Source organism: Heterodontus francisci, chromosome 18, assembly GCF_036365525.1.
Source record: "Heterodontus francisci isolate sHetFra1 chromosome 18, sHetFra1.hap1, whole genome shotgun sequence".
In the NCBI taxonomy this organism is placed as follows: Eukaryota; Metazoa; Chordata; class Chondrichthyes; order Heterodontiformes; family Heterodontidae; genus Heterodontus; species Heterodontus francisci.
In genome coordinates, this window is record NC_090388.1 from 1426740 (window position 1) to 1450323 (window position 23584).

The 23584-nt window shown below is 45.6% G+C and overlaps 1 protein-coding gene across 4 annotated transcripts in view; it reads left to right on the forward strand.

Moving 5' to 3' along the window:
- Positions 1-23584, forward strand: part of zdhhc17 (zinc finger DHHC-type palmitoyltransferase 17) — a 257851-nt gene that overhangs the window by 118672 nt on the left and 115595 nt on the right. For all 4 annotated transcript variants that reach the window (XR_010976802.1, XR_010976801.1, XM_068050092.1 and 1 more), the window contains exons 4-5: positions 14976-15053; positions 16679-16823. Coding sequence is in view for 2 of the 4 variants with exons in the window: in XM_068050092.1 (XP_067906193.1) it covers positions 14976-15053; positions 16679-16823 (223 nt within the window). In the remaining 2 variants the exon portion in view is untranslated. The remainder of the gene's footprint in view (positions 1-14975; positions 15054-16678; positions 16824-23584) is intronic.

Below are 23584 nucleotides of genomic sequence, written 5' to 3' on the forward strand. Positions count from 1 at the left end.
ACTCGAGCGAAGACTTTCCCTACTATGCTGAGCAGGGAGATTCCACGGTAGTTGTTGCAGTCACCGCGGTCACCCTTGTTCTTATTAGAGGGTGATGATATTGGCATCGCGCATGTCCTGTGGTACTGCTCCCTCGCCCCAGCACAGGCAAAGCAGTTCGTAGAGTGCTGAAAGTATAGCAGGCTTGGCAGTCTTGATTATTTCAGGGGTAATGCCGTCCTTCCCAGGGGCTTTTCCGCTGGCTAGAGAATCAATGGCATCACTGAGTTCCGATTTTGTTGGCTGTACGTCCAGCTCATCCATGACTGGCAGAGACTGGGCTGCATTGAGGGCGGTCTCAGTGACAACATTTTCCCTGGAGTACAGTTCTAGGTAGTGCTCCACCCAGCAGTCCATTTGCTTGCATTGGTCAGTGATTGTGTCCCCTGATTTAGATTTGAGGGGGGGCAATCTTCTTGATGGTTGGCCCAAAAGCTCTCAATGCCATCATACATTCCTCTGATGTTTCCGGTGTCAGAGGCCAGCTGAATATGACAGCATAGGTGTTGCCTGTAGTCATTTGCGCAGCGCCTGGCTGTTCTTTGTGCAGCGCTTCTGGCGGCTTTAAGTGCTACGGATGTTAACTCGCTGAGGGCTTTCTTGTAGTTCAGCAGTGCAATGCGCTTAGCAGCTATGACAGGTTCCAGTTCTTCAAAGTGAGATTGAAACCAGTCTGCATTCCACTTCACACGTTTGCCATAGGGGGTCATTGCTGAGTCATAGATGGCGTCTCTGATGTGGGCCCACTTGGTCTCTGCATCCCCTGCAGGAGTGTTTTGAAGGGCTTTTTCAAGTGAATTTAGAAACTTATGTAACAGCTGTGGATGAGAAATTCTGCTCGTGTTGATGCGTGGGTGGCCCTTCTGCTTGGAGTGATGCCACTTCTTTGGTTTGAGTCTAACCTTGCTGCACACCAGGGAGTGGTCAGTGTCATAGTCCGCACTGTGGAAGCTGCGTGTGATTTGGACACTGTTTAAAGAGGCTCGCCTTGTGACGATGAGGTCCAGCTGGTGCCAACGACGTGATCTTGGGTATCTCCAAGAAAGCTGGTGACAAGGTTTAGTATGCAAGAATGTGGCGGCACAGTGGCGCAGTGGTTAGCACTGCAGCCTCACAGCTCCAGGGACCCGGGTTTGATTCTGGGTACTGCCTGTGCGGAGTTTGCAAGTTCTCCCTGTGTCTGCGTGGGTTTCCTCCGGGTGCTCCGGTTTCCTCCCACATGCCAAAGACTTGCAGGTTGGTAGGTTAAATTGGCCATTATAAATTGCCCCTAGTACAGGTAGGTGGTAGGGAAATATATAGGGACCGGTGGGGATGTTATTGGAATATGGGATTCGTGTAGGATTAGTATAAATGGGTGGCTGATGGTCGGCACAGACTCGGTGGGCCGAAGGGCCTGTTTCAGTGCTGTATCTCTAAACTAAACTAAACTAATGAATTGGTGATGCAGAGGTTATGATAGGTACACAAATCGCGCAGTCTCTGTCCATTCTCATTCATCCTTCCAATGCCAAAGTGCCCAAGGCAGGAGGGCCATGAGTCATGGTCGGCCCCAACCCTGGCATTAAAATCCCCTAGCAGGAGCAGGTGTTCAGTATTGGAGATGCTACTCATGATATTATGGAGTTCCTCGTAGAACTGGTCTTTAACTTCAGGTGGGGAGCAGAGTGTTGGAGCATAGAGGCTGAGTAGGTGTACTGGACCAGAGGTGGTGAACAGTCGGATGGACAGTATGCATTCAGAGCCATTTGAGGGTGACTCTATCATGCTGAGCAAAGAGTTTCTGATGGCGAAGCCCACTCCATGCTGTCTTGGTTCTTCAGGATCCCTACCCTGCCAGAAGAAGGTGTAGCCCTGCTCTCTTAGAGATCCGCTCGCAGGAAGGTGTGTCTCCTGAAGTGCTGCAATGTCCACATTGAGTCTACTGAGCTTGTTGTTAATGATGGCGGTCTTCCGAGAATCGTTGATTTGTGTAAGGTCTTCCGACAGGCCAGGACACACAGTTCTGACGTTCCAGCTTGCAAAACGAAGGGCTGCCCGGTTTGAGGCGGTCGGTAGCTGTCCAGTGAGATGCGATGACCTCTCCCACCAACAAAGGCAACCCGTGGTGCCCAATCTCTACGCCAGTTGAGCTGGACTTATAACCCGTAACTGCTGCCTTCCATATGTGTTTGATCGCTGTGAGGCGACCATGGAGTGTCCTCTCCATGGCGCATGCCTGGGCGGATGTATGGAGGTTGTGAGTTGCCCAAGCGTCAAAACCCCCCTCTCAGCCTTCCTCGTGGGGTCCAAAGGAGTGCAGAGCACAACGTTTGGCACCAGTATGGCTGCTGGAACTGCCGGAAGCATGCCAAAGGTGACACATGACCGCCTTCGGGGTTCCGCTCCGGATTTTCTGTTAGGATTTACTCCCTTATCCTTGGTCTCTCCCGAGATGCCCACAGGGCAGTGGGGTTGTTGGGGCCCCTGTTGAGGGATAGGTGGAAGTGGGGGGAAGGGAGTGCAGGGGGGGAGGGGGTGCGAGGGGGAGGGGTGCAGTGGGAAAGGGTGGAGAGGAAGGGGGTGTGAGGGGGAGCTGGGAAGGGGGCTGTGGGGGTGCAGGGGAGGGGGGTGCGAGGGGGGAGCTGGGAAGGGGGTGCGAGGGGGTGGGGGAAGGGTGAGCTGGGAGAGGGTGCAGGTAATAAAACATTTCATAAGCTCCCACCATTGTCCTCTAGTGATCTGAATACTGGTGGTGGTGTGAAGTGCTGGAGATTCCCCCCCTCCTGTATAATATGCATCTCCGTTACCTCTGTGCAAAGTGCTGAAGTGTGGCCTCGTCACACAAAGAGAGAGAGAATGGCAGACCGCAGCATTGATAGTCTGGCTCTTCCTTTCAAGGTGAGGGCGAAGCTGGCTGAGCTGCATTTGGAATTATCCGAAGGCCATGTGCTCCTGCGATTCCCTTCAGCAGCTCTTCCTTTGGAACTGGCTCATCGGAGTCCCATTGCTGAATGTTGCAGATTCCTGCTTTACTTGCTTAAAATCTTTCACATTTCTAATATCTGCCAGTTCTGAAGAAAGGTCACTGACCTGAAATGTTAACTCTGTTTCTCTCTCCACAGATGCTGCCAGACCTGCTGAGTATTTCCAGCATTTCTTGTTTTTATTTCAGATTTCCAGCATCCGCAGTATTTTGCTTTTATTTATGTTTTGACTGGGAGAACAAATCTGTTGACACTCCGTGCTATTTACAGTTGAGATGATCCTGCGTTTTGACTGGCCTTTTTCTTTGCTTTTGTTCCTCGCCATGGACTCTGAATTACATGTGCAAAAGCTATGTTGGGGGTACATTGTATAAGTCTGTTATTATCTTTGAGGTTACTTTATATACTTGGGAAGCTAAGAAAAAAAGTAACCACCTTTGGTGGTTGAGTTTTTTTTTTCCATAGGCCCAAATTCTGTTTGTCCTCTTCTCAAGGGCAATTTGGGATCAGCAACAAATACTGGCCTTGCGAGCGATGTCCACATCCCATGAAATAATTTTTTAAAAGGGCAGAGGAATCTGTCCTGGCGTTGTGCCGTTTTGAATTAAACAGAAGCAGGGAGACAGTAGTTTCCTGGTGCATTCTTCATGGCAAAGCCTCGACCAATCAGAGTTGACTTGCCAACCAATCGGCACCATTTTCTCATGTAGTATAAATTGTTGTTCCCTTTAAAATTTGGCATTCTTGTGTCTGTCCTGGTGAGCACAAGATAAAAAGCTCCAACAGCATGTCACTTTTTTCAGCAATACTCATTCTATTACGTTAATTCTAATAGTTGGTTGAAAAATGCAGTAGGTTTAATTATTCAAGTGAATGATGCAGTATGAATTTTTATTTCAATATGACACTGAGATATGTTGGCTAATTCCAAATATTGGAGTAGCTGGACAAATGTTTGCTATGATTTTTTTATTTTTCCTCCTGGTGTCAATGTGGGTGAGACTGATAATGAGATAGTATATGAGAAATCAAGGGGAAAGCGCTTCTCTGTCAAGAAAGGGGAAAAATGGGACATGCCAACTTGCTCAACTCTCATTAATGGCTAATAAAAATATTGGTAGCAGAAGCCCAAAGCAAACAGGCCGCTTTGCTGGACAACATTGTATGCCACGTGGACTCTTGGATCACAGTGTCATTCCCCCGCCCCCTCAACCATCTCTGCTCATTCATCGAAAATGATTCTGAAGTCCCTTTGTTGCAACATCCAGTTGTTTCCTCAATGATTCCAGTGTTTTTGCTTTTGCTCATTTATTTAGAATTCCATTCTATGAGCTGATCTCTTTTTAGGTGAAGGAAAACTGAAATCTGTCCTGTATTTTCCCTTTTACATGAAAAAACACTGGCGGGAAAGATAAAGGAAAATCCAAAGGCGTTTTATAAGTATATTAAGGGCAAGAGGATAACCAGGGAAAGAGTTGGGTCCATTAGGGACCAAAGTGGCAATCTGTGTGTGGAGCCAGAGGACATAGGTGAGGTTTTAAATGATTACTTTTCATCTGTGTTCACTATGGAGAAGAACGATGTAGCTGTAGAGATCAGAGAGGGGGATTGTGATATTCTTGAACATATTAGCATTGAAAGGGAGCAAGTATTAGCTGTTTTAGCAGGCCTAAAAGTAGATAAATCCTCAGGCCCAGATGAGATGTATCCCAGGCTGTTATGTGAGGCAAGGGAGGAGATAGCAGGGGCTCTGACACAAATTTTCAAATCTTCTGTGGCCACAGGAGAGGTACCAGAGAATTGGAGGACAGCGAATGTGGTCCCATTATTCAAGAAGGGGAGCAGGGATAAATTTAGGTAATTACAGGCCAGTGAGTCTAACATCAATGGTTGGGAAAATATTGGAAAAAGTTTTGAGGGACAGGATTAATCTCCACTTAGAGAGGCAGGGATTAATCAGTGATAGTCAGCATGGCTTTATCAGAGGGAGATTGTGACTAACTAACTTGATTGAATTTTTCGTGGCGATGATGAGATGTGTAGATGAGGGTAAAGCAGCTGATGTAGTATACATGGACTTCACTAAGGCTTTTGATAAGGTCCCGCATGGGAGATTGGTTAAGAAGGTAAGAGCCCATTGGATCCAGGGCAATTTGGATCCAAAATTGGATTAGTGGCAGGAGGCAGAGGGTGATGATCGAGGGTTGTTTTTGCGATTGGAAGCCTGTGACAGTGGTGTACCACAGGGATCGGTGCTGGGACCCTTGCTGTTTGTAGTGTACATTAATGATTTAGACGTGAATATAGGAGGTATGATCAGTAAGTTCGCAGATGACACAAAAATTGGTGGTGTCGTAAATAGTGAGGAGGAAAGCCTTAAATTGCAGGACGATATCGATGGGCTGGTAAGATGGGCGGAGCTGTTGCAAATGGAATTTAATCCTGAGAAGTGTGAGGTGATACATTTTGGGAGGACTAACAAGGCAAGGGAATATACAATGGATGGTAGGACCCTAGGAAGTACAGAAAGTCAGAGGGACCTTGGTGTACTTGTCCATAGATCACTGAAGGTAGCAGCACAGGTAGATAAGGTGGTTAGGAAGGCATATGGGATACTTGCCTTTATTAGCTGAGGCATAGAATATAAGAGCAGGGAGGTTAGGATGGAGCTGTATAAAACGCTGGTTAGGCCACATCTGGAGTACTGTGTACAGTTCTGGTCACCACACTATAGGAAGGATGTGATTGCCCTGGAGAGGGTGCAGAGGAGATTCACCAGGGTGTTGCCTGGGCTGGAGCATTTCAGCTATGAAGAGAGACTGAAAAGGCTAGGGTTGTTTTCCTTAGAGCGGAGAAGGCTATGTGGGGTCATGATTGAGGTATACAAAATTATGAGGAGCATAGATAGATAGGGTAGATAGGAAGGAACCTTTTCCCTTCGTGGAGGTGTCAATAACCAGGGGGCATAGATTTAAGGTAAGGGGCAGGATATTTAGAGGAGAATTGAGGAAAAATGTTTTCACCCAGAGGGTGGTTGGAATCTGGAATCCACTGCCTGAAGAGGTGGTAGAGGCAGGAATCCTCACAACATTTAAGAAGTATTTAGATGAGCACTTGGCTACGGACCAAGTGCTGGAAAATGGGATTACTTGATGGCTAGCACAGACCCGATGGGCCTGTTTCTGTGCTGTATAACTCTGACTAAAACTGTGAGCTCTTCTCTTTTTTTTTCAAGTGACTGTCCTTTCCATATTGTTTGCAATCATGTATGACTCTAAGATTGCGTCTCAGATTTGTCCTTTCAAAGCTCGAGCAGAAGCTTATCCAGTTTTTCCTTATCATGTAGACATCTTTGTGGGTCTTCTGTGCACTAAACTTGAATGTTTCCTTGTACCTTCTGCAGAATTGTTTCATGCCTGTCTGCAGTTTTTATGGTTCTCACCCATTCTGAGTGCCCTTACTATAGAAATACACCAATAATTTCTTAGAGTCATAGTCATTTATGGCACAGAAGGAGGCCACTCGGCCCATCGAGTCCATGCTGACTCTGCATGGAGCTATGCAGTCAGTCCCACTCCCCCGCTCGATCCCTGTCGCCCTGCAAGTCTATTTCTCTCAGGTGGCCATCCAACTTCCTCTTGGTTATCCATTGTTCCTTTTTTCCAAGGGTCTCTTTAGCACTCTGATCACCTTTTTAGCATGTTTCTGCAGGTTCAATTTATCCCCATTTTTTGTACATCATTTCTTAATTTTACTTCATATTTGTTTTATTCATCCATTTAGGATCACAACCATTTAGACTGAGTTTCCTGGTTTTAGGCATGTATTTGTCGCACATACTGAACACTGTGCCTTTTTAAAGCTGTTTGCCCTGAGCTGAAGTGCTGTTGAACAACCTCCTCCAGTTGACTTGCTTAAACTGTTTCTTCATTTTTTTTAAAATTAGTCCTTTTAAAGCTGTGTTCTTGGTTCCAGGGCTTTGTTATTTCTGAAACCCAGATCATGTTCATCATTTTTGTGGTCAGTGTTCGCCAGGGGTGCTAAGACATAATTTTCTGTGCTTTGTCTGGGTCATTTACATGGACCAGGTCGAGGTGAACAGTACCTCTTGTGTTTCTGCGCACTGGACCATGATACAGTGACGCATTACATTAACAAATTCGGACTCTGAATAACTGAGCATTTCCAATTTATTATGGATTGATTCAGGTCACTGATTTTAAATAACTCTCCAGTTCTTACATACCTTTGGTATTCCTTCATAGAGGGAAGTACCTTCCTTCTTTTGTTGACCAGGAGGTCAATAAGCATCCTCCTGCCGTTAACCTGCATTTGTTTGCACGTGAGAGATGGCTCAGAGTAATGTGTTCATTTTTCTACCACTCACTGGAATAGCTTCTTTTGTGTCTCAGGTATCTCTGCCATGTATGACTACACCATATCCTTTTCTGTCCATTCTGTGTTTTCTGAACATCTTATATCTTGGAAGTGGCAAGGCCAGTGGCATGGGTAGCACAATGGGTCAAAGAACTATCTATTTAACTTCTGGCACCCTGGCTGAAATCTTGTCCAGACTTGTCGGATGAAAGTCTGGTTTGTCTGTTGGCCCAACATGAGCCTGTGCTCTGCTGAGTCTGGGCAAGCTCGACCAGTTCCATGTGTGTGGGATCCCACAGAACAAAACTTCCAGCAGTTTGATCCTAATAGTCCCAGAGGTTGGCAGCTTCAATCCAAGGAATTACTACAGAAAAGTAGAAAAACACCCAGTTTGCACACTGGTGGGGTGGAAGGTCTTCTCAGGCTGGTTTCAGAAAATGGTGTTGGGACATTGGGATGAAGAAGCTTAAAGCCTCATTGAATTGGTGAGCACAAACTTTACATGGTAAAAACCTGTTTGCCCCAACACCCCACCTTCTGAACAAGGACAATGATCTGGCTCTAATGCATATATCAAGGGTCATGCAACACTTATTTGTATCGTGCTAGAGTGATCCTTGGTTTGTCAGATTGTCTTGGTCATCATTAACTAAAATAAATGCCCATTGCTTTTGTATGAATATTGTTAATCACAGCTGAAAGACAGTCCCTCATTTATTGGAATAAAAACAGAAAGTGCTGGAAATACTCAGCAGGTCAGCCAGCATCTGTGAAGAGTGTCACGAATAGATGAGAACCCACTGTAAATTGTGTTCTGTGCATTTTGGTATTAATATCAACCACTATTTTATATAGCAAGTTAAGTTTTAGATGTGTTTCACTTGTTAAAATGGAGGAGGGAGATCATATGGTACAGCTTGTCCAGGAAAACCCTATCCAACCTGCCTGGACTTGAAACTGTTACAGTTTGAAGGTACAGCTGCTTTTTGGTCAGATTTGGCCCAGCTGCCTGCGGCAACAGACTTCTCCCCGAAACCTCCCTGCAAGACGCAGAACTGCCTTCGAGCTGCATTGACTTCTCTCTACGGTTTTATCAACAAGAAAAATCAACAAGGAGACAAGCTGCAGAAACAGCAGGAGAGTCTGATTTCTACCAGTTTCCCCTCCGTCTAAAAGAAGGTGACCTCAGCAATTTAGCTGCCTCCATTTATATCAGTGTATCAGAAGAAAAAAAAATTGTAAGAGAAGAGGTTTTCTCAGTGACTCCTTCCCCTACCCAGCATTCCCAGTCAGTGATCTCCATTCTTTTGTCCTTTTTTTGATTTTTTAAAAAGGACTCTAGTTTTAACTGAAATCCATATTTGCTAGTAGTTAAGATAACTTTCTACTTGGAAGATGTCCTTGCCTTTTTATGCTTTTAACCTTTCTCTGAATGTTTGTAAGCGTGCTTGGTGAAGTTAAACCCTTTCCTGAGTTTAAGTGTGTAAATAAACCCTAATTCTTTGTTTTAACTTTAACAACCATGTTGTTGTTGCGGTTATTTATTATTAGGGTTCAAGGGAGGGGAAAACAAATTCAATCACTAATCTATTTATGGACAGGTGGTTGGAAAAACAGGGAAATTGGTTCAGAGGAAAAAAAGATTAATTACCTGTTTGTAACGAGAGAAGCAGAGTTAACATTTCTTAAGGGGGAGGGGGAGCAGCCAGAAGTCGTGGTACACATCGGTACCAATGACATAGCTAGGAAAAGGGATGAGGACCTGAAAAGCGAATATAGGGAGTTAGATTGGAAGCTAAAAGGCAGGACGAGCAGAGTAGTAATCTCAGGATTGATACCGGTGCCACGTGCTAGTGAGGCTAGAAACAGAGAGCGAGTGCAGCTGAACACGTGGCTACAGAGCTGGTGTAGGAGGGAGGGCTTCAGGTATGTGGATCATTGGGATACCTTCTGGGGAAGGTGGGACCTGTACAAGAACGGCGGGTTGCATCTGAACTGGAGGGGCACCAGTTCCTGGGCGGGAGGTTTGCTAGAGCTCTTCGGGAGGGTTTAAACTAGTTTGGCAGGGGGATGGGAACCGGAGCTACGGATCAGTGGATGGGGTAGCTGTTGAACAGACAGATACAGAGTGCAGAGAGTCTGTGAGGAAGGTTAGACAGTTGACAGGGCAAAGTCGCAGCCAGTATGATGGGTTGAAGTGTGTCTATTTTAACGCAAGCAGTGTCAGGAGTAAGGGTGATGAACTTAGAGCATGGATCAGTACTTGGAGCTACGACGTTGTGGCCATTACGGAGACTTGGATATCACAGGGGCAGGAATGGATGTTGGATGTTCCGGGGTTTTTAGATGTTTCAAAAGGAATAGGGAGGTAGGTAAAAGAGGTGGGGGAGTGGCATTGCTAATCAGGGATAGTATCACAGCTGCAGAAAGGGAGGTCGTCGAGGAGGGTTTGTCTACTGAGTCAGTATGGGTGGAAGTCAGAAACAGGAAAGGAGCAGTCACTTTATTGGGAGTTTTCTATAGACCCCCCCAATAGCAACAGAGACACAGAGTAACAGATTGGGAGGCAGATTTTGGAAAGGTGCAGAAGTAACAGGGTTGTTGTCATGGGTGACTTCAACTTCCCTAATATTGATTGGAATCTCCTTAGTGCAAATAGTTTGGATGGAGCAGATTTTGTCAGGTGTGTCCAGGAAGGTTTCCTGGCGCAATATGTAGATAGGCCGACTAGAGGGGAGGCTATGTTGGACTTGGTGCTTGGCAACGAACTAGGCCAGGTGGCAGATCTCTCGGTGGGAGAGCATTTCGGTGATAGTGATCACAACTCCCTGAACTTTACTATAGTCATGGAGAGGGATAGAAGCAGACGGGATGGGAAAATATTTAATTGGGGGAGGGGGAATTACAATGTTATTAGGCAGGAACTGGGGAGCTTAAATTGGCAACAGATGTTCTCAGGGAAATGCACGACAGAAATGTGGAGGTTGTTTAGGGAGCAATTGCTGCGACTGCTGGATAGGTTTGTCCCGATGAGGCAAGGAAGGGATGGGAGGGTGAAGGAACCTTGGATGACAAGAGATGTGGAACAGCTAGTCAAGAGGAAGAAGGAAGCTTACTTAAGGTTGAGGAAGCAAGGATCAGACAGGGCTCTAGAGGGTTACAAGGTAGCCAGGAAGGAACTGAAGAATGGACTTAGGAGAGCTAGAAGGGGACATGAAAAAGTCTTGGCGGGTAGGATTAAGGAAAATCCCAAGGCGTTCTACACTTATGTGAGGAACAAGAGGATGGCCAGAGTGAGGGTAGGGCCGATCAGGGATAGTGGAGGGAACTTGTGCCTGGAGTCTGAGGAGGTAGGGGAGGTCCTTAATGAATACTTTGCTTCAGTATTCACTAGTGAGAGGGACCTTGTCGTTTGTGAGGACAGTGTGGAACAGGCTGATATGCTCGAACAGGTTGATGTTAAGAAGGAGGATGTGCTGGAAATTTTGAAAGACATGAGGATAGATAAGTCCCCGGGGCCAGACGGGATATACCCAAGGTTATTACGGGAAGCGAGGGAAGAGATTGCCGCGCCTTTGGCGATGATCTTTGCGTCCTCACTGTCCACTGGAGTAGTACCAGATGATTGGAGGGTGGCAAATGTTATTCCCTTGTTCAAGAAAGGGAATAGGGATAACCCTGGGAATTACAGACCAGTCAGTCTTACGTCGGTGGTGGGCAAATTATTGGAGAGGATTCTGAGAGACAGGATTTATGATTATTTGGAAAAGCATAGTTTGGTTAGAGATAGTCAGCATGGCTTTGTAAGGGCAGGTCATGCCTCACAAGCCTTATTGAATTCTTTGAGGATGTGATAAAACACATTGATGAAGGAAGAGCGGTGGATGTGGTGTATATGGATTTTAGCAAGGCTTTTGATAAGGTTCCCCATGGTAGGTTCATTCAGAAAGTAAGGAGGCATGGGATACAGGGAAATTTGGCTGTCTGGATACAGAATTGGCTGGCCCATAGAAGACAGAGGGTGGTAGTAGATGGAAAGTATTCAGCATGGAGCTCGGTGACCAGTGGTGTTCTGCAGGGATCTACTCTGGGACCTCTGCTCTTTGTGATTTTTATAAATGACTTGGATGAGGAAGTGGAAGGCTGGGTTAGTAAGTTTGCCGATGACACAAAGGTTGCTGGACTTGTGGATAGTGTGGAGGGCTGTTGTAGGTTGCAACGGGATATTGACAGGATGCAGAGCTGGGCTGAGAAGTGGCAGATGGAGTTCAACCTGGAAAAGTGTCAAGTGATTCATTTTGGAAGGTCGAATTTGAATGCAGAATACAGGCTTAAAGACAGGATTCTTGGCAGTGTGGAGGAACAGAGGGATCTTGGGGTCCACGTCCATAGATCCCTCAAAGTTGCCACCCAAGTTGATAGGGTTGTTAAACAGGCGTATGGGGTGTTGGCTTTCATTAACAGGGGGATTGAGTTTAAGAGCCGCGAGGTTATGCTGCAGCTCTATAAAGCCCTGGTTAAACCACACTTGGAATATTGTGTTCAGTTCTGGTCACCTCATTATAGGAAGGATGTGGAAGCTTTAGAGAGGGTGCAGAGGAGATTTCCCAAGATGCTGCCTGGACTGGAGGGCATGTCTTATGAAGAAAGGTTGAGGGAGCTAGGGCTTTTCTCATTGGAGCGAAGAAGGATGAGAGGTGACTTGATAGAGGGGTACAAGATGATGAGAGGCATAGATAGAGTGGATAGCCAGAGACTTTTTCCCAGGACGGAAAGGGCTATCACCAGTGGGCATAATTTTAAGGTGATTGGAGGAAGGTTTAGGGGAGATGTCAGAGGTAGGTTCTTTACACAGAGTGGTGGGTGCGTGGAATGCACTGCCAGCGGTGGTAGTAGAAGCAGATACATTAGGGACATTTAAGCAACTCTTGGATAGGTACATGGATGATAGTAGAATGAAGGGTATGTAGGTAGTTTGATCTTAGAGTAGGTTAAAGGGTCGGCACAACATCGTGGGCCGAAGGGCCTGTACTGTGCTGTACTGTTCCATGTTCTATGTTTTAACATTTCAGGTCATTGACCTTTCATTAGAACCCTCATTTATTGGATTGAGTTTATACTTTGGTAATTACTTCATTTGACAGAAAGGGAGAACTTTCATCTCTGAAGCACCTTGTATTGTCTTGCAAAGGTCCCAACCGTTTCTTCTTCTTTGGGCCTCCTTATCTCGAGAGACAATAGATATGCGCCTGGAGGTGGTCAGTGGTTTGTGAAGCAGCGCCTGGAGTGGCGATAAAGGCCACTTCTAGAGTGACAGGCTCTTCCACAGGTGCTGCAGAGAAATTTGTTTGTCGGGGCTGTTGCACAGTTGGCTCTCCCCTTGCGCCTCTGTCTTTTTTCCTGCCAACTACTAAGTCTCTTTGACTCGCCACATTTTAGCCCTGTCTTTATGGCTGCCCGCCAGCTCTGGCGAACGCTGGCAACTGACTCCCACGACTTGTGATCAATGTCACAGGATTTCATGTCGCTTTTGCAGACGTCTTTAAAGCGGAGACATGGACGGCCGGTGGGTCTGATACCAGTGGCGAGCTCGCTGTACAATGTGTCTTTGGGGATCCTGCCATCTTCCATGCGGCTCACATGGTCAAGCCATCTCAAGCGCCGCTGACTCAGTTATGTGTACAAGCTGGGGATGTTGGCCGCCTCGAGGACTTCTGTGTTGGAGATACGGTCCTGCCACCTGATGCCAAGTATTCTCCGGAGGCAGCGAAGATGGAATGAATTGAAACGTCGCTCTTGGTTGACATATGTTGTCCAGGCCTCGCTGCCATAGAGCAAGGTACTGAGGACACAGGCCTGATACACTGGGACTTTTGTGTTCCGTGTCAGTGCGCCATTTTCCCACACTCTCTTGGCCAGTCTGGACATAGCAGTGGAAGCCTTTCCCATGCGCTTGTTGATTTCTGCATCTAGAGACAGGTTACTGGTGATAGTTGAGCCTGGGTAGGTGAACTCTTGAACCACTTCCAGAGCGTGGTCGCCAATATTGATGGATGGAGCATTTCTGACGTCCTGTCCCATGATGTTCGTTTTCTTGAGGCTGATGGTTAGGCCAAATTCATTGCAGGCAGCCGCAAACCTGTCGATGAGACTCTGCAGACACTCTTCAGTGTGAGATGTTAAAGCAGCATCGTCAGCAAAGAGGAGTTCCCTGATGAGGACTTTCCGTACTTTGGACTTCGCTCTTAGACGGGCAAGGTTGAACTACCTGCCCCCTGATCTTGTGTGGAGGAAAATTCCTTCTTCAGAGGACTTGAACGCATGTGAAAGCAGCAGGGAAAAGAAAATCCCAAAAAGTGTGGGTGCGAGAACACAGCCCTGTTTCACGCCACTCAGGATAGGAAAGGGCTCTGATGAGAAGCCACCATGTTGAATTGTGCCTTTCATATTGTCATGGAATGAGGTGATGATACTTAGTAGCTTTGGTGGACATCCGATCTTTTCTAGTAGTCTGAAGAGACCACGTCTGCTGACGAGGTCAAAGGCTTTGGTGAGATTAATGAAAACATTGTAGAGGGGCATCTGTTGTTCACGCCATTTCTCCTGTATCTGACGAAGGGAGAACAGCATGTCAATGGTTGATCTCTCTGCACGAAAGCCACACTGTGCCTCGGTCGACGCGCTCGGCCAGCTTCTGGAGCCTGTTCAGAGCGACTCGAGCAAAGACTTTCCCCACTATGCTGAGCAGGGAGATTCCACGGTAGTTGTTGCATTCACCGCGGTCACCTTTGTTTTTATAGAGGGTGATGATATTGGCATCGCGCATGTCCTGTGGTACTGCTCCCTCGTCCCAGCACAGGCAAAGCAGTTCATGGAGTGCTGAGAGTATAGCAGGTTTGGCACTCTTGATTATTTCAGGGGTACTGTCGTCCTTCCCAGGGGCTTTTCCGCTGGCTGGAGAATCAATGGCATCACTGAGTTCTACCGTTTCACATAAATGAACTAGGGTCATGTTTGTTATGCAGGTAAATGTGGCAGCAATGTTGCACACAGCAACATTCAACAAATGAATGAGCTATTCATGTTTTTTTGGCAATGTTGTTGAGAGAGAAATATTGGTCAGAATGTCCTTAGACTCTTTTTCTTTCAGTAGTGCATGGCATCTTTAACATCCATCTTTGTTAGAGTAAGTTATGAAATATGTTGGTGGTTCTTCCCCAGAGAATTTAGTTTATTAACCCTTGACAGTTACAATGACGTTTCTGCATGAAAAAGTACCTTGAGTGCCTATTTTCTTTGAATGCAGAAACACTATTAAAGGATCTCTGATGTCATCTCCTTTAATGGAATGACATTTGGTTAGAGATTTACACAAATTAGCTTCCAAAGCTGTGGTATTGGAAACCAGATATATCTGTTCCTATACCTGAATGGGTCCTTCAAATATTTAAGGGATTGCAAAGTAATTTTACCAAAACTAAATGTGTTTTAACTTGAAATACCTCTTCCTCAAAATGGGTGAGATGCTTGGGTGAATGTTTTTCTGGCATCACCTCGACTTTCTAATGGAATTGTTAATTGCATTTATTTCAGATACTACATATCAAAAGGTGCAATTGTGGATCAGCTTGGAGGAGATCTGAATTCCACCCCTCTTCACTGGGCAACAAGGTAAAGATGCACTTTGCTTCAAATTACCTATGGGGCTGATCCCGTGCTCTCAGTGGGAATGAGACCTGCTTGGAGTGTGTCACGGGAAGCACGGCACCCTCTTAAAAAAAAAATGGAACTAACTAGGATCAGTTTTGAATTAATGTTTCAAGTTGCTGAAAAATTTTACATATATAGTAACATTTAAAGCTGTACGTAGAATGTACAGCACAGAAACAGCCCATTCAGCCTAACTGGTCTATGCCAGTGTTATTGTTCCAAATGAGCCTCCTCCCACCCAATTTCATCTCACCCTATCAGCATAACCTATTCTTTCTTCCTTGTGCGTTTATCAAGCTTTCACTTAAATACATCAATGCTATTTGCCTCACTGCTCCCTATGGTAGCAAGTTCTACATTCTAACCACTCTCTTGGTGGATCAGGCTAATTCCATTCCAGTATTGGATTTACACCATAGTTTAGGTCTCAAGTCATAACCATACCCTCATGGTGCAGTTCTTTGTGGACTAAAAAAGCTCTTTGCAACTGACATGAGGGTATTTTTTCACATTATGCTTTGTAAGCTTTTGCCTGAATAGGAACCTCATAAAATGATATCTGTTTTTATTAATGATTATTTCAAATCTGTATTGCAGCTTTCATTGGGCACTGCATTTAACAACTTCAGCTGTGCTTTTAAGTGTTTCTGTCCGCTGAGTTCATGACTTGAAAAACAGTTCATATGTTTCCTGACCAAATTGACATGTACAACCAGTGTTAGCAATGTGTTATGGAGACTTTTAGAACATGTGTCCAATTTGAGAAAAGGCCATTGGTGCCTCAAGCCTGTTCCATGAGTATTCGAACGTGGATTTCCCCTTCCCTCTCCTGTCACTTGTTGATGACCCCGCCCCCCCCAATACTATGGAATGGTGAGGTTTCTTTCCCTAAAACAGCTGAAAAAAATTATTGAGCAGTGCTATAAATATCTCTAGCCCAGAGTCCAGCTTCCTTGGGGGTGCGGGGATGTTGGGGGAGGAGAGATAAAGGTATTTCTGATCTCTAACCTTGCCTGAGTTTTGTGAAGTTTGTACTGCTGCCCTCCAGTAGTATCATTTTATATGGTCTGCTGCTTACTTCAACCATGTACATAATGGAGGTATTCGGAATCTTTTATTATTTTAAAAGACCTGTGCCATGTCTCCCCTTTCGGCTTTTTCTGTCCAGTGAAAGTGCAGTTAGTTGCTTGAGCTGAGTCCTGAATCTTGGTATTTTTGATTTTTTAAAAAATTAGATTGCTTGTTTTCAGAAACTAAATAATTGAGTTAAATCTCTTCTGGGCACTTAGAGTTAGTCATAGTCATTTACGGTGCAAAAGGAGACCATTCGTGCTGTCTCTCCACAGAGCTATGTTGTCAGTCCCACTCCCCAGCTTTATCCCTGTAGCCTTGCAAGTCTATTTCTCTCAGGTAGCCATCCAACTTCCTCTTGAAGTCATTGAACGAATCACTTAACCAAAAACGGTGGATACCAGAGCAAATATTTTTTTCCCTGAGTTTGGGCCAATCCTCAACAAAGCCTGTGTACACTCATAACATTTGTCTAGTTAATGGTTTGTGTAAGATACTATTTGTGTTCCTTCCAGACAGGGTCACTTGTCCATGGTTGTGCATCTGATGAAGTATGGTGCGGAACCCTCATTGATTGATGGAGAAGGCTGTAGCTGTATCCACCTGGCCGCTCAGTTTGGCCATACCTCTATTGTTGCATACCTGATCGCAAAGGGGCAGGTAATTTTCAGCCTACGTTTGTTTGTACACCTGAACTTCATAATTATAATCGCAGGAAAAAGTGCCAACAAATCAGCCCACCTGATAGGCACCCCATCCACCACGTTAAAATTGCACTCCTTCCGCCATTGGTGCACAGTGGCAGCATGGTGTACCATCAACAAGATGCACTGCAGCAACTCACCAAGGTTTCTTTGACAGCTTCCAAACCTAGAAGGATGAGGGTAGCAGGCGCATGGGGACACCACCATGCGCAAGTTCCCCTCCAAGTCACACACCAGCCTGACTTGGAAATACATCTCTGTTCCTTCACTGTCACTGGGTCAAAATCCTGGAATTCCTTCCTTAACAGCACAGTGGATGTACCTTCAAAACATGGACTGCAATGGTTCAAGAAGGAGGCTAACCACTACCTTCTCATGTGGCAATTAGGGATGGGCAATAAATGTTGGCCTTGCCAGTGACACACTCACCCTGAGAATGAATAAAAGAAGAAAACAAAGATCTTTAATTTAGATAATGGCTCAGGGATAGTAATTTCCACCAAATGGCAGATGTCAAACTTTGGGGTTTCAGAAATTGGCTTCATTGGCTTCTTCCTATTCGAGCAGACCAGCTTGTAAAAATAAAACACCACTGACAGTTGCTGCGAGTAGGAACTGCTGCTTCCAACCTTCGGGCCAGTTTCATAGTTTTCTGGTGATCTTTAAAAAAAAATAATCGGAACTGACAGGCTGACAGTCGGAAACAGCAGTTCCTAGTTTGCGCTCGCCTTGCAAATTGTTACAGTAGCATTCTCAGTTTTGCGGAGAAGCTGTAGAATCTGGAATTTTACTCAATTGGGAGCTTTCTTTTACTTGAAACAACTTGACCTATATATTCCAGTGTCTCCTTTTGATTTCTATTGAGATATTTTCTTTGTGCAATTGAGGCTTGGTGGATGATTATTATCTGTGTACCTGAGGTAAGTTTACCGCTTTTGTGACATTTTGTGGATGAAATCAGCTGTGTTTGACACATGGCAATCCATCATATTTAAGTCTTCCGTTCAAATTAATGCATAATCTACATGCGCCTGATGGTTTTTGCCTAAGAAGGAACTCTGTGTGCAATATCCCTCTTAACTAAACTTTTAGGATTTCTCAGGTACATGTAGGGGTACTGCTGGAGTTTAATTAGCTTAAATTGTGCAGACTAACTGTATTAAAGCTGAAATGTTGGAATGCTGAGGTCACTTTGGTTATTTTATTCTAATACATTGGTCCACCACCTTGATGGTAATTGAAGGTAAACAAAGAGAAGTGGCCTGGAAGCATTTGCATTCATTACAGATCTTTAACAGTGCTATAATTACATGATTCCTTGTCAAAAACAAATTCAGACTTTTTTTCCTTTGGCCACTAATTTTCAGACCTTTTGGTCTTTGGCCACTCTCACCCCTGATGCCTTTCATGTCCTCAGGATATGCCAAAGTGCTTCACAGCCAATGAATTACTTTTGAAATGTTGTCACAATTGAAGCAAATATGGAAGCCAATTTGACCACAGCAAGGTCCCACAAACGGCAGTGTGATAAATGACCAGTCAATTTGTTTTCGTAGCGGGACGTAACGAGGACAAGCCCCCGCTCATGTTTGAGTCATGCCAGGGGATTTTTAAGAACCATCTAACCAGACAGAGTCTTCAAAATGCATTCAGAGTTGTACTCGTCTTTTTTTGTATTATTCAAAATTTATTTTTTCGTGATTTCCCCTCCCACCCCACTCCATTGAATAGAATCATAGATACAGCACAGAAGGAGGCCATTCGGCCTGTCATGTCCGTGCTGGCACTCTGCAAGAGCAACTCACCTAGACACACCCCGCTGCCTTTTCCCCGTAACCCTGCAAATTTTTTTCTTTTCAGATAATTATCCAAATCTCTTTTGAAAGCCACAATTGAATCTGCCTCCACCACACTGTAAGGCAGTGCATTCCAGATCCTAACCATTTGCTGTGTAAAAAAACTCTTTCCTCATATCGCCGTTGCTTCTTTTGCCAATCACTTCATATCAGTGTCCTCTAATTTTGGATCCTTTGGCCAATGGGAACAGTTTCCCCCTATCTACTCTGTCCAGACCCCTCATCATTTTGAACTCTTCTATCAACTCTCCTCTTAATCTTTCTCTTCTCCAAGCAGAACAGCCCCTGCTTTTCCAATCTAGCCACTTAACTGAAGTTCCTTATCCCTGGAATAAAAACATTTTTTAATATTTGTCAGTTCCGAAGAAGGGTCACTGACCCGAAACGTTAACTCTGCTTCTCTTTCCACAGATGCTGCCGGACTTGCTGAGTGGTTCCAGCATTTCTTGTTTTTATTCCTTATCCCTGGAACCATTCTCGTAAATTTTTTCTGCACCCTCTCTAATGTCTTCACATCTTTCCTAAAGTGTAGTGACCAGAACTGGACACTATACTCCAGTTGAGGCTGAACCAGTATTTTATGCAAGTTAATCATATAAACACCTTGTTCTTGTACTCTATGCCCCTATTTATAAAGTTCAAGATCCTGTATGCTTTATTAACTACTTTCTCAACTTTCCCTGCCACCTTGAATGATTTGTGCATATGCACCCTCCAGGTCCCTCTGCTCCTGTGATCTGTTTGAATGGTGGAGCAGGCTCGATGGGCCAAATGGCCTATTCCTGCTCCTATTTCCTATGATCCTGCACCCCCTTTAGAATTATCCCCTTGAATTTACATTGCCTCTCCTCATTCTTCCTACCAAATGAATCACTTCACACTTTTATGCATTAAATTTCATTTGCCACTTGTCCGCCCATTCTACCAGCCTGTTATGTCCTCTTGAAGTTATCACTGTCCTCCTCACAGTTCACAATACATCCAAGTTTAGTGTCATACACAGATTTTGAAATTGTGCTCTGTACACCCAAGTCCAGGTCATTAATATATATCAAGAAAAGTAGGGGTGCTAACACCGACCCCTGGGGAGCCAGTTCGAAAAACGTCTGTTCACCACTACTCTCTGTTTCCTGTCACTCTGCCAATTTCGTATTCATGCTGCTACTGTCTATTTTATTCCATGGGCTCTAATATAGCCTGCTATGTGGCACTTTATCAAATGCCTTTTGGAAGTCCATTTGCACCACACCACCCACATTATCCTTATCAACCCTCTCATCAAAAAACTCAAGCAAATTAGTTAGACACAATTTACCTGTAACAAATTGATGCTGGCTTTCCTTAATTGATCCACATGATTAAGGCTTGAGAGGTAAGAAATTGATGGGTAACTTTAGTTCAGCGAGATTCTCAAATATAAATACTCCGCTCAACCACGACTTAAAGATGAAATGGGGACAGTGAAGGAAACTGTGGTAAGTGAATTCAACCAACATAAAATCCAGTTGTGTTGCAGCGCTTCTCCAAAAGCAGATATGGTTGCTTCAGTTTTTCCAGATATGAAGTAGAGGAAAAAATGCAGTCCAGGATAAGCAGTAGAGAGATGGAAATCAGTGGGAGAGAAGATGAAGGAAGTGCTCGAAATCAGAGAAGCACAGCTAGGAAATGTTGCTCAAAAGCAAACTAGCTTTTATGTATGAAAACCTATTTTTTTTCTTTGCAGGTTATAAGCTGATTTGGGCCATCATTTTGGGTGACCCTTTCACAGACTCACAGCAGTGTTGCTCAGCTATGTGTTACATCATCTGAGAGTTTTTCTATTCTCACCACCCACCTACCTTTCCTCTCGTAGAAAAATGCCTCTGGCACTTCGTCAAATTAGCTCAATTAAGTTTTGGGACATGGCAGACTGGGGGGCAGAATGTGCATCTCACTACCCTGAGGCATTGCATGTGGTATTACATGTTGCTCGAATGCATTCCTTAATTTATTCCCAATCAACTGCACTTAAAATTTGCTGTATTTGTTACAGTTATTGACTGTAGGCAGTGGCTGAGATAACGAGGCAGTGATATAGTGTGATGGGTGAAGGATCATGCACTTCACAATGGGAATCAGCATGATCCATGTTGACATTTGACTGTTAAATAAATACTCATTGCGCTCCTGAATAGTTGCTTGATCCGGTAAAACTCTGATCAGATTATTCCAACAAGGCTTTTAAAAATCAGGTTGAATTAATGAAATTTTGGAATCCCTTTGTTCATGACAGTATTATAAAACCAAATTTATGGAATCAAAGAGAGAATGGAAAGAAAAGCTATTTTGGCAGCTTTCTTTCAAAAAAATGGGTCAGTGAAAAGTTGAACGTAAGCAATTGAAAATAGCCCTGATATTGTAGTAGTCGCACAATGAAGCTAGTGGGAGGCTGTATTTATAGCCACTGCTCAGGCTTTGAAGGAGTTGATTTTCGTATCTTTCTGCTGATGCCATTGCTTTTGGCCATTTTCTGCCCTTATTGTTCCATTGCAGTAATTACTAGAATGTGGGACTAGTGCCTGTGTTTCTAGAAACAGTCTGCACTGTAAAGTTTTTTGGTAAGTTAAGCCCCTGTTTAATGAGAAATCATACTGTCACGCATACCAGAAGTGCGATGATACAACAATCATGGACTATGAAGAGTTATGAAAAATGGACTTTGTCCTTAAAAAAGGAACCTCTATTTTAAAAAGTGAACAAAGGTCCAAAAAAAAAGGGGATTGGCCTTTTGCGTATTCAAACTGTCTGACAAAGGACAAATCTTCAAAGTTAAAAGGTGTCAGTGGAACCCACCCTGAAAACATTTCAGAATTGAATGCAATAAAAACAGAAAGTGCTAGAAATACTGAGCAGGTCTGGCAGCATCTGTGGAGAGAGAAACAGAGTTAACGTTTCAGGTCTGTGACCTTTCATCACTGCTGAGTATTTCCAGCAATTTCTGTTTTTATTTCAGATTTCCAGTATCCGCAGTATTTTGTTTGTATTCTAGAATTGAATGTCGTATTCTGAAACAAAGGAGCTGTGAAGTAGCCACCATCCTGGGCCATTGTGCGATCACCATTGGGAAGAGATGGGAATGTCTCCTACCAGGAGGTGAGAGGTGACACAGTTTTACCTTAAAAACAGCCAGAGGGAGAGACTGATCCACGAGAGAAGCAACATGTATGTAACAGCTTGAATTCCAGCGAAGCCAGGAAGCAGGTGTCCTGCTGAAAAATCCGACATCTACCTTATACAGCAGTGAGAGCTAGAAGTAGACCACCGTCTTCAATTGAATCTTCAATCAAGACAGAAATCTACACTCATCTCGGGCCTGCATCCATCTAGAACTTGATTTCCAAGAGGTTAATCGTAACCTTCCCCCCACTAAAAACCACCTTCTTTTTCCCCTTCTCTGTCTGTGTCTCCCTGTCTCTGTGTCTCCCTGTCTCTGTGTCTCCCTGTCTCTGTGTCTCCCTGTCTCTGTGTCTCCCTGTCTCTGTGTCTCCCTGTCTCTGTGTCTCCCTGTCTCTGTGTCTCCCTGTCCCTGTCCCTGTCTGTGTCTCTGTCCCTCTCGCGCTCTCTCTCTGTCCTTCTCGCGCTCTCTCTCTGTCCTTCTCGCGCTCTCTCTCTGTCCTTCTCGCGCTCTCTCTCTCTCCCTCTCGCGCTATCTCTCTGTCCCTCTCGCGCTATCTCTCTGTCCCTCTCGCGCTCTCTCTCTGTCCCTCTCGCGCTCTCTCTCTGTCCCTCTCGCGCTCTCTCTCTGTCCCTCTCGCGCTCTCTCTCTGTCCCTCTCGCGCGCTCTCTCTGTCCCTCTCGCGCGCTCTCTCTGTCCCTCTCGCGCGCTCTCTCTGTCCCTCTCGCGCGCTCTCTCTGTCCCTCTCGCGCGCTCTCTCTCTCCCTCTCGCGCGCTCTCTCTCTCCCTCTCGCGCTCTCTCTCTCTCCCTCTCGCGCTCTCTCTCTCTCCCTCTCGCGCTCTCTCTCTCTCCCTCTCGCGCGCTCTCTCTCTCCCTCTCGCGCTCTCTCTCTCTCCCTCTCGCGCTCTCTCCCTCTCTCTCTCTCCCCCTCTGTCGCGCTTTCTCTCTGTCCCTCTGTCGCGCTTTCTCTCTGTCCCTCTGTCGCGCTTTCTCTCTGTCCCTCTGTCGCGCTTTCTCTCTGTCCCTCTGTCGCGCTTTCTCTCTGTCCCTCTGTCGCGCTTTCTCTCTGTCCCTCTGTCGCGCTTTCTCTCTGTCCCTCTGTCGCGCTTTCTCTCTGTCCCTCTGTCGCGCTTTCTCTCTGTCTGTCCCTCTGTCGCGCTCTCTCTCTCTCCCTCTCGCGCTCTCTCTCTCTCCCTCTCGCGCTCTCCCTCTCGCGCTCTCTCTCTCTCCCTCTCGCGCTCTCTCTCTCTCCCTCTCGCGCGCTCTCTCTCTCCCTCTCGCGCTCTCTCTCTCTCCCTCTCGCGCTCTCTCTCTCTCCCTCTCGCTCTCTCTGTCCCTCTGTCGCGCTTTCTCTCTGTCCCTCTGTCGCGCTTTCTCTCTGTCCCTCTGTCGCGCTTTCTCTCTGTCCCTCTGTCGCGCTTTCTCTCTGTCTGTCCCTCTGTCGCGCTCTCTCTCTGTCCCTCTCGCGCTCTCTCTCTCTCCCTCTCGCGCTCTCCCTCTCGCGCTCTCTCTCTCTCCCTCTCGTGCTCTCTCTCTCTCCCTCTCTCCCTCTCGCGCTCTCTCTCTCTCCCTCTAGCGCTCTCTCTCTCTCTCCCTCTCGCGCTCTCTCTCTCTCTCCCTCTCGCGCTCTCTCTCTCTCTCCCTCTCGCGCTCTCTCTCTCTCTCCCTCTCGCGCTCTCTCTCTCTCCCTCTCGCGCTCTCTCCCT